The sequence below is a fragment of the Setaria viridis genome, chromosome 6 (genome assembly GCF_005286985.2).
Source record: "Setaria viridis chromosome 6, Setaria_viridis_v4.0, whole genome shotgun sequence".
Lineage (NCBI taxonomy): Eukaryota > Viridiplantae > Streptophyta > Magnoliopsida > Poales > Poaceae > Setaria > Setaria viridis.
In genome coordinates, this window is record NC_048268.2 from 17563185 (window position 1) to 17574738 (window position 11554).

The following is an 11554-nucleotide window of genomic DNA, read 5'->3' on the forward strand; positions in this document are numbered from 1 at the left end:
TGGACCGTCTTTAAAGATTTATTGAACTTTTTGTGGTTTCAAATTTGGCGTGACAAAACAAGTGCTGGTTTGACTGCCCCTTCGCTGGTGTCATTCTTGTCAATTGTGGTTATGTTTGGTGACATAGAGGAAAGCAGCAACCCCACTGGGTTGGTGGAGCAATTAATTGAGTTAAATAACGATGACCTCACTTTTGTTCCTTCATAAATACTGGCTACCCTCAAATCAAATCTCTACAAGCTTCAAGCTTTAAATTCTTGGTGCTGACCCTGATTTCTTCCGATACTAGTTCCCCCCACCCGTTTCTCGACTACTCAGAAACAAGCATCTCCGGCAATGTCCCACGCGGTCAGCGTAGCGCCCCTCCACGGTCGCAGCGTGGAGGTGGAGCTGGGCGCCCCCGGTGACCATGTTCAGAGCCGCACAGAGGCAGAGCCACCCAAGCCACTCGTTGACGACGACGGCCGGCCGATGCGCACGGGCACTCTGTGGACGGCCAGCGCGCACATCATCACGGCGGTCATCGGCTCCGGCGTGCTGTCGCTCGCGTGGGGCGTCGCGCAGCTGGGGTGGGCGGCAGGCCCCGCCGTGATGGCGCTCTTCGCCGCCGTCATCTACTACACCTCCACCCTCCTCGCCGAGTGCTACCGCTCCGGCGACCCTATGTTCGGCCCCCGCAATCGCACCTACATCGACGCTGTCCGCGCCACGCTGGGCGAGTCCAAGGAGAGGCTCTGCGGCGCCATCCAGCTCTCCAACCTCTTCGGCATCGGCATCGGCGTCTCCATCGCCGCCTCCGTGAGCATGCAGTATGTGGTAACCCAAAACCGCACTCCTTCACGACCGTGCCACACCTAACGAGTAGTTTTGCTACACGAGTACAGGGCGATAAGGAGGGCGGGCTGCTTCCACTACAAAGGGCACGACGACCCGTGCCACGCCTCAGCCAGTCCGTACATCGCCATCTTCGGCGTCATGCAAATCGTTTTCTCGCAGATCCCCGACCTGGACAAGGTCTGGTGGCTCTCCGTCGTCGCTGCCATCATGTCCTTCTCCTACTCCACCATTGGCATCTCCCTTGGTGTTGCGGAGATCGCAGGTACTTCCTCCATTTTAAATTGTAGATCGTTTTGATTTTTCTATACTTAGACATACAATATATCTACATGCGTAATAATATCTTTAAACTAAAAAGCTAAAACATCTGCAATTTGGAACGAGGGAGTACGTCGCTCCATGAAAATATGGGATAAATTTCTCCTTGCAATTAACCTGTTAAGTGCTGACGTGTGCAAGAATTAATTGCAGCAAACGGAAGACTAAGGGGCAGCCTCGCCGGGGTCATCGGCGCCGGCGCCAGGGTGACATTGATGCAAAAGGTCTGGCGCAGCCTGCAGGCCTTCGGGAACATTGCGTTCGCTTACGGTTTCTCCATCATTCTGCTCGAGATCCAGGCATGTCACCAGCCGTGACAGCTGATTTCTGTCTCATCTTTGCCAGTCTGTAGGAGAATGTAATTTATTGGTTGTTGCTTACCAGCTGTAATACCTCCGTGCCTGCTGTCTTCATACATCCAGGATACGATAAAGTTACCGCCGCCATCGGAGGCAAAGGTGATGAAGAAGGCGACGGCAGTGAGCGTGGTGGTGACCACTGTGATCTACCTGCTGTGCGGGTGCGTGGGGTACGCGGCGTTCGGCAGAACGGCCCCCGACAACATGCTCACCGGCTTCGGCTTCTATGAGCCCTTCTGGCTGCTGGACGTGGCGAACGCTTTCGTCGTGGTGCACCTGGTGGGGACCTACCAGGTCATGACCCAGCCAGTCTTCGCCTACGTCGAGCGCCGGGCTGCCGCCGCGTGGCCCGGCAGCGCGCTGGTCCGCGAGAGGGACGTCAGGGTGGGCCGAACCATGGCGTTCTCCGTGAGCCCGATCCGACTGGCGTGGCGCACGGCATATGTGTGCGTGACCACAGCGGTGGCCATGCTGCTGCCCTTCTTCGGCTCCGTGGTGGGATTCATCGGGGCAGTCTCCTTCTGGCCGCTCACAGTGTACTTCCCCGTGGAGATGTACATCGCGCAGCGCAGGGTGCCACGGAGGAGCACGCGGTGGCTACTCCTACATGCGCTCAGCGCCGGGTGCCTCGTCGTGTCGATCGCTGCCGCGGCTGGGTCAATCGCCGGCGTCGTGGAAGAGCTCAAGGCGCACAACCCGTTCTGCTGGTCGTGCTGACCGAACCAACTCCGTCTCCTAAGGCTCTATGAGCGACCTGAATTCCCATCGCGATAAATAGTATATATGTTGTAGCTTTCTTCTCGATGGGATTATTGTATCCGAACTACAAGCAGGAAGATTCTCGTTTGCAAATCGCAGAGACAGTGCTGCATGAAGGGAAACGAGTAGTCTATTGTAACTATAACCATCTACCGTTTTCTGTCAGAACCTGGATGCAACTCACAGAAACACACTCATGAATATAGTATATAGTAACTGGATTACAGTGGAAATGGAAGTAATCGAAGTTAGAGCATAAGCTCGCCGCCTTGAGCCGCAGCTCGCCGCCTTCACCGATTACAACCAAATCGAGTTCCATCTGAACAAGCAAGATCCTATATGTAGACAATACAATCCGTGCTGCAACAGCTAACAGCTAAAGGACTATTGGACCTAAACTTCAGTTAAGCCGCTGTTGCTCAGGATGCTTGAGCCAACAACTTGATCTCCATTTTGCAATAACAGCTTCTAGCGAATGCTTGGCGCTTCTCTTCCTAGTTGACGCAGTAGGTTCATGACATTCCTCCCTCCATGAATACGGCTTGTCCCCAAGCCGTTGCTTTAATATCCTCGATTAGTTTTAACTCACCTGGATTCCATGGAATAGGTATCTCCCTGATGTTGAATGCTATCTGCTCAACAGCTGCTGGGATGCAGCACCACTTGATAAGTACATATCCAGGTAATGTATATATATTGTTTTGAAGTACAACAGTTGTGCTTAGATTCTTGGAATTGCTCTGAGTTGGAACTCCAGTAAGCACTCAGCTGTTTTAGTACCCAGTCATCAGTTTCAATCTTATTGCCCAAACCATTGCACCTATCAGATCTCAAGTTTCCAATACTGAAACAATGAGCCAAGAGTGTCAAGCAGGACAAAAGTTGTAGTGACTTTCCATCATGATCTAATTGCCCAGCTTGATTCCCTTGCTTCCACCATGTTGCAGTACTAAGAAGTAGCCGCATGTTCTAACTATGATTCCAGCATAAATAGGAAACATCATACTGAACTGCAACTTTATAATTCCAGCATAGAAACAGGCGTATTTCTGTGGCAATCATCCATTTATGCACCATACATTTGTCATGGGCTTCCCGGTGTGTATTTCCAAAATAGCAGTATTCTTGATGTGCTGGTTGTCACAGTAGCATCATCTCCAGCTCTTTAGCTACCATATCTCTTTCCACAATAGTTTGCAACTACTCAATTAGTGTTTGCCAAAACTCAATAATTGATTGGTTGATTGGGCATGCAATAGCACAAACAAAGTAACCAGACGCCCCATGACAACTTTCTGTGTAACTGAATACATCTATTTCTTGGCCACCAGAACAACGGGACGATTTTGCCTTAACAATCCATCCATAGCTCAACTTGCAGGCACATATTGCTTCAATAACTGATGATGGTAGAATTGTAAGCCACATTTCACCTTCAGAATGAAGATATTCTTCCACCCTTAGCATGCAGGCAATAGAATTGACTGACGATTTGCAGCTTGTTTGTTCCCGAACCACAATGATAAGTATACATGAACGCCAATCATAGACCAATATATGCATCTGTAGATCATTGCTCATTGCACCTAAGTACCAATGGTTACGGTAGGCATCATCCAACAGCTCTTTTCAAACCTTCATAGCCATCAACATCCTGTGTTGTAGCAACTTCTCCGATTCAACAAGCATGACTATGACCTTGTTCTGATATATGGGTGGCCACAAAAGCATATACTCTGTCTTCAGAAAGATCATATCCTCAGCAGCAAGGATTTACAAAAGAGAAAGAGTGAGGACATGAAGTACTCTTTTCTGGAATAACAGATGCAGGTTTAGAACACCAACTATCATCACAGCACCCTTGAGTTCAAGCACATATTGAAAGCAGTATTCCCATGCTGGCCGTATTGTCCTAAACTTGAACCCCTTTCCCTTGCAATATACTGGGACAATAGACACAATTCCTTGAGGAAACACACATGATTTTAGAATAACCTAGAATAACCTCTGCTAGCCGTTGTAGTTTTTGATTGCATTCCAACTTGTTAGCTGCGAAAACTGAAAGATGGCCATGGCATGGGTCGTTGCACCATACTATTATCAGGAACTATTGCTAGTGCTGGTGGTGGCCATGGTTGATGCAGCTCTAAGCACTCACTCATTCGAACATGGTCAGTAGTAGGATAAAGAGCCTTATTCTTGTCATCATCTAGTACTTCTGGGAATTGCAGACACCAGTACTCAAACTTGAATAGCTTTTGGTAATTGCAGATACCAGTACTGAAACTCTTGTTGCAGAGCTTTATGGGGTCCACTGACACTAGGTGCATAACAGCATAACGAAGCGCTCGACACAGTTGTCTGCGATGTTCCTGTCGTGACCCTTGTTGTTGCCAAAAAGGCAGGCGGCCGTGTCTTGCCATGGGTTGGTGTTGGCTATGCTCCTAGCCTTGGCGTCCTAGAGTGCATCACCATCATGGCGAGCTGCAATAGAACTGGTGATGGTAACCTCAGGTGGTGGCGTGGACGCTGCCAATGAAGTAGTTGCAAGCTTTGCATCCAGGTGGCGACCAAACATCAAACACCTAGTGGGTGTCACCTTCGGGTGCATGTTGGTGGCGATTGGGTCGGCGAGGAAGACGTCCTGGGGCAGGGTGGAAGTAGAGGAACTTGAAGGTGGTGCCGATGTCGTAGTCGCCGACACCAAAACATGGGCAGCCTGGTATAGGCCCAACGTCGAACACATTGCGAGCGTCGCTGGTGCAAACTCTGGGGTCACCAGAGGAATAGCGGCGGTGGCACCAGGTGTCAGAGAGGAGGTCTGGGAAGCCGCCGGTGATGCCAAGGATGTGGGCCGCGCACGCACCGGAATGCAGGTGGTCTGGATGGTTTCCTCCATCGAACACCATGGTTGCAATGGGAACAATATCGGGGGTATCCCTTGGCGGAGAGGTCAGGGAAGCAGAGCAGGATGTTGTCGCTGGCTTGTCGGAGCTCGTGGAGATGCTGTCCCCCTCGCTCCTTGTCCTCGGTATCAGCGATGGAAATAGTGGTCGGTAGGGAAAATGAAGACTTCGGTGGCTCACAAGGGCTGGATCACCTGGCGATGATCTCATCTATCTTCGCCATGATCACGGCACACATCTCCTCTGTCGTCATCTCCTCCATCATCGACACAGTGGCGATGGTGGTTTCCGGATCGGATTAGCTCTGAATACCAAATGTTACGAACCTAGCCACTCGATTCAGTAAATGGAAGTACACGAAGGTGAATTGAGATTCTGGACGCTTCTAGAATGTTCTAGATACAAAAGGGTAACACATTAGTGGAGGCGAAGAAGGAGAAGGCGGTGTTTGGACAGGAGGTGCTAAACTTTAGTAGTGTCACATCGGATGTTCGGATGCTAATTAGGAGAACTAAACATGAGCTAATTATAAAACTAATTGCAGAACCCTATGCTAATTCGTGAGACGAATCTATTAAGCCTAATTAATTCATCATTAGCAAATGGTTACTATAGCACCACATTATCAAATCATGGGCTAATTAGGCTTAATAGATTCGTCTAGTGAATTAGATTCCATCTGTGCAATTAGTTTTGTAATTAGCCTATATTTAATACTTTTAATTAGCCTCCAAACATCCGATGTGACAGGTGCTAAACTTTAGCAGGAGGTATCCAAACGAGACCTAAGGATAGGAAATCTAGCCGACGCTAGCCTCGAGCAGATGCTCGCCACCTCTGATTCCAGGTTCTGGTCGTTCGACACCTTACGCGGCATCGCTATCCTTCTCAGCCTGCAAACCAACCCAAACTTCCTCTTCACTTGATCCAGCTTGGCCCATGCTCCTTCAATGGCTCAGCTAGCTACATCTTCAGCAATTTTATGACGTATTCACCCAAGAAACTTGTGAGCAAAGGGACTCATAGATTGTTACCACTAGATATGCAGCGCAGCGGAAAAAGACTTGGAGGAACTGATCGAACGAAGATGCACGTCGATTTAGAGGAAATAGCCGATCATGATTGCCTCATTCTCGTCCAAGCATCAACCTCACGCCACTATAGCTGATCAACACAACAGCAACAGCAGCAGCGCCTCCACGGAGTCTACATACATATATGAGAGGAATGCTATTTGCCTGTGTACCAGCACCGCGTGCTTGGCTAAGGTCTCAGGATTATGCCGAGACTAGGTGGCGTTTAGGGCTTGTGGCATGATTGAATAAGTCGGTCTCAACCCCCACCTCTCATATTTGTAGAGTATACTAATGGGCTTCCACGTTGTAGGACCATTAGTACCTCAATCCCTTATAAATCAATTATTCCGTTGACCTTTAATCCGAATTGTTATAATTGCCTCTTGGGAACATCACCAACAATCTCCCATTTGCACCGGAAACAATTATATATGCAAGCTTTTCTAACATTCCAACTCCTTAAGTGTGTGACCCATTAGGCTAATGTGTAAATGGCCGTGAACTCCCGAATGCACATAAATATCATATCGACCGAACCTTGATATACTTACATACTAATCCCTTTACCACATGATACCAATGAAGCTCAAGATGAGAGACATTCCACCCTTGTGATAGCTCGACCATTCACTCGATTAGATAGTAGACTCAATGTGACTAACTTTTAGTCATCATGATTAACTCCTTAACCACATTAGCTTGGCCATGCACTTTCCAATCCAACTATCTCAAGGGGTCATAGATATCTCTCATGTTATTTAGGAGGGTCAAATTCCATCTTGATCCGCTCATATCTCATTCTATGTTTCATTATACACTGAAGATTACATTTATGACTACCCAGGTACAAAGTAGTTTTTGGCAGTTCCAAAGTACGCCACTACACATAACGAGAAACAATGGTGATCTCATGTCTAAGGATCTAGTAGGTATACCACTCAAGACTAACTGATGACACATATATACAAAATAAAAATCCTAGCAATGTCTCGTGGTGGGTCAATCCAACACCTTGTTCACTTACAACCCAATTCAGAAATATATTTTCTAATCCAAATAGCTTCCTTTGCACTTTAGAAGGTGCAACATACTTAGTCTCAGTCGTCGAATCAGCTACCATCTCTTGCTTGGAACTTTTTCCAGCTCACTGCCCATCCATTGTGGCAGAACATAAAACTGGAGTGCGATCTGGAATCATCCTTGTCATTTTGGAACCTAGCATCGGTGTTGTGGATGAAACCATCCAATTTAAACTAGCTAAAGTGCATCTAATTACTACCACAACAGTAATTATCCAAAGATCGCTCCGCACAGTCTGGCCTGATCACCATGTGAGTTTTAGGAAATGTCCACCTTTCTTCCACACGCCAAGCATGAATAATTATATTTCCACCCTAAAAGTCAACTAACCTATTGGGATTATTGGTTTCCCGATCCAGCATGCAACTAGGTTGCTTTCACTTGATCACCTGCTAAATAATGGATGGGTCTTATACAAATGATTCATAGTTGACAGAACTACGGAACTACAAAATTCAAGACTCCTTACTTGACCCATCCAAGCTTGTGTCTACACTTCTCAAATCAGGCCATTTCCTTGATCTAATCATGTATGAACAGAATTACCTAAGGTTGCCAAGCAACATAAGTTACTCAAGGAAGTCGCAAGACTAAGCAGTGCTAAGCATATGACATTACTAATTATTTAAAATTGATGGCAAAGATGTCCTATTAATCACCACGGACGGTTATGCACAAAAGTATATTTTTAATCAAGAAAAAAAGTCCAATTTACTACCTTCAAGTATAGCCTAAGTCCAAATAACCCCGTAAAGTATTAAATGGTCCGCTTAACCCCGAGTTTGCTAAACCAAATCAAAACACACCTTTTAACACCTAGTTTGAAACCGGATAGCTGGTTTTGAAACCGGTTTTGCTGACTGGATTGACATATCAATGGCCTACGTACCTATAAGTGAACACCCCTCCATTGCTAAAGTGTCAATCCCATCTATCTCTGATTCCGCCGCCACCAGCCGCGAGGGGTTCATGCTCCAAGACTCAGTGCCCTATCGCCGCTAGCACTTGTGCTCCCAGCAGGCCCGGCATCCCGTGCCTCGGCGGGAACCTTGGCATGCGCCAGCATCGTGTGATCACGGCAGCCCCGGCATCTCGTGCCCCGGCTGGCACCTTGGCCTGCCGCGCCGTCAGGCTCCCAGCAGGCCTGACATCCCGTGCGCCAACAGGCGATGATGGCGTACCTTGGCCTATGCCATCGTTGCCTGCCGGAGCACAGGGCCCGCGCCTCCTTGCGTTAGCTGGCCCTGCGCGGCCATCGCTGCGCCGCACCGCAAGAGCTCCACTTGATAATTGATATCGAATTGCTTCAATTTTGCAGCTTGGAGCGCTAATACATTGATCCAAAAAATTATTGTTGCGGTCAGAAATATTGGCCCTGGGGGCATCTCTACTGCAATCTGAAACTGGAAGAAATTTTCTTTTAATTTGCAGGAGACCGTTTCTTTTTCTTGATAGGTGTAGTGTTCACTGTTCAACCTGCTGTGTGATGCGAAGGCATATTAGCTGCATGTTCTCGAGTGGACGATGGCCAGGGAAACAGACCATCTTGTCTTCCTTCTCGTCCATCAACTCGTCTGCTACTCTGCTTCGTGACCCATTTCCTAATTGATCTACCACTGGCACATCAACTCGTCTTTGCCACGTAGGCTGCTAACCTCAACCTGTCAATCTAGTTGGCAAAACCGGTTGAAAACCAGCCACCGGTTTTAAGAATGTGTTAAAAGATGTTAAAAGATGTGTTTTGATCCGGGTTTGTGAAATCAAGGGGTTAAGTAAACCATTTAATACTTTAGGGGTTATTTGGACCTATACTATACTTGAAGGTAGTAAATTGGACTTTTTCCTTTAATCAACTCCTAAATATAATGCACATATATGGAAATAACCAGTAATTTGGACTCATGAAATAATAATTCTGAAACTAAAGGGTTTAAACGCTCTGAGGTTTTCCTTGGGCAATTGCGATGTTAATTTCTTCAGCGAACCCTTCAGCTTCTGGAGCGACCACGATCACCTCTTTGTACTATTGGTGATCCTCGGCTGGCAACTGCACGTATTCAACTTCAAGAGCTTCTGATTCTACGGTATGATGCATGTCAGGAATTAGAATATGCAAAACCTTTAGAAAACTGACAATTCAACTCATCTTCATGAACCACTTAAATAACTACCCACGTAAGAAGACTAAACCACATTTTTCCTTCATTTTTAAACTAACCTTCAATAATTTAATTTGTTATAAAAGGATCATTAGATTATTACTAATCAAAAACCTAAATTTATTTTAAATTAAAAAATCATTATTCTGAATTTTAATTGTTTAGAAATATTAAGTATTTATTTAAAGTCAGACACAACTGGAAACCAAAAGAGCAAGCTTGCTTGCTTCTTTGGTCTATTCTTTTTTTATAGCCAAAGCAAATGCCAATTAAGGGAGTAATTAATTATTTTGCTAACTCATTATAATGGCTGTTGCATAAATAGATATTCTGCACCCTCTCTTCTCTTGTGTTAATTATGCTCACTAATTTAAAGGTAATCAAAGCACTCTGGAATAGTATGTACATTGATAATGTGAGAGCTTCCTATTTACATTGATAATGTGAGAGCACATGTGAGCTTGGTAGGCTGATGGTGGATACAAATAAACATCTTCGTTTTCCTTCGGTCTATCATCTACTGAAGCTCATACTAGTTCTTCCTATCGCTACTGCATTGGTGGAGAGGTGCTTTTCGGCAATGAAAATTGTGAAGCCAGTAGTACGTAATCGAATTGGCCATGAATTTAGGAATGATTGTCATATGCTTTGTGGAACAAAGATTTCTAGCGACCATTCCAAATGATGACGTTATTGTTTGCTTTTCACAAAATGGATGGCCATAATCGTAGAGAGAAATTGTAATTGTAAAAGGTAATCTCAAAATAGGTCGTCGTTAATTTTTTTATTAATGCAATCCATGGAATTATAGGAGTTAGTACTCTCTACTAACATCGGCCACAAGCTTCGCCCCTGCCGCACGTGGGCGAAACGACTCAGCGACGTTTCTCAGCGGGAACGACGAGCTGGCCAATCGATTGGCTTGGGAAAAGTGAGAGCGAGGTGTAGAGGGGCGACGGCAGAGCTGTGGGCGGAGGAAGTTGGGCTGCCACGGCATAGTACTCGAGAAACTGCAAGGCAGTGGAGCTTTGTGCGCACGGCGTAGCGACGAAAATATGAGCTCGCCCGGCATGGTTGGCTTTTAAAAGAAAACGAGCGCATGGCGGTGAAGCTCCTGCTTGCATGCCTGCTTAGCTTGTTGCCATGGCGCATGCGTGTCATGTCAAGCTTGAGAGGAAGGGCAACGTCGGTCAGGCGAACCGCTACGTGGCGTACAAGTTAAGGGGTGTTTGTTTTTACGGAAGTTTAGTCCCCATCATATCGAATGTTGAGATATTAATTACAAGTATTAAATTTAGGTTAATTACAAAATCAAATGCATAAATGAAGGCTAATTCGCGAGACGAATTTATTAAGCGTAATTAATCCATGATTATAACATATTTACTGTAGCATCACATGGTTAAATCATGGATTAATTAGGTTTAATAGATTCGTCTCGCAAATTAGTCTTCATTTAAGCAATTAGTTTTATAATTAACCTATATCTGTTACTCCTAAGTAGTATTTAAACATTCGATGACACAGACTAAATTGCTGTAGCCAAACACCCCCTAAGCGGCAGTGCGGGCACGTCGGTGGAACGATTAGGAAGCAGGCCAGCTGCTGCTGCTGAGCTGCAGGCCTCAAACAAGCAAAAAAACAAACCCCTTCTTTGATTAAATTCTTACCGTCAACCGTTAACCAAAGTTAGAGGTGATACAAACATCCACTAATAATATTGTTGACGTCTTTTCTGGTCAACACACCGAATGTGCTAGATTGCGCGGTTGTCGGAACTCTCCTCACATGGCTCCTGACCAGTATAGGGACTACTAAGGGGACTAAAGAAACAAGAACAACAACGACTAATTCATCATCCGCCAATATATTTCCGAAAAGTTGAAAACTAAGTGATAATGGTTTTATGAAATCTTTTAGGATGTTAATTGGTAAAAGGATTGGGGTTGGTTTAATATATTTCTTGAAATAACTTTGCTAAGACCCACATAAAAATATGCCGCTGATGTTAGTAAAGCTAAAGCAGCAGTAGTATTTATATTATTCGTAGGCGCTGCTAA

General features: G+C 45.9%; 1 protein-coding gene across 1 annotated transcript; it reads left to right on the forward strand.

Moving 5' to 3' along the window:
- The first annotated feature begins 220 nt into the window (after positions 1–220).
- Positions 221–2506, forward strand: LOC117860190 (amino acid permease 3). Its single transcript, XM_034743444.2, has 4 exons — positions 221–809; positions 885–1099; positions 1309–1454; positions 1578–2506. The coding sequence occupies exons 1-4, from the start codon at positions 337–339 to the stop codon at positions 2229–2231; spliced, it is 1488 nt and encodes a 495-aa protein (XP_034599335.1). The 5' UTR covers positions 221–336; the 3' UTR covers positions 2232–2506.
- The last annotated feature ends 9048 nt before the right edge of the window (positions 2507–11554 follow it).

What these genes read in the sequence shown, in the direction of transcription:
- LOC117860190 (XM_034743444.2), top strand. Translation starts at nt 337, where the DNA reads ATGTCCCACGCGGTCAGCGTAGCGCCCCTCCACGGTCGCAGCGTGGAG. An exon ending in TGGTGTTGCGGAGATCGCAG is followed by an intron (nt 1,100 to 1,308) that starts GTACTTCCTCCA and finishes AATTAATTGCAG; the next exon opens with CAAACGGAAGACTAAGGGGC. An exon ending in TCATTCTGCTCGAGATCCAG is followed by an intron (nt 1,455 to 1,577) that starts GCATGTCACCAG and finishes TCATACATCCAG; the next exon opens with GATACGATAAAGTTACCGCC.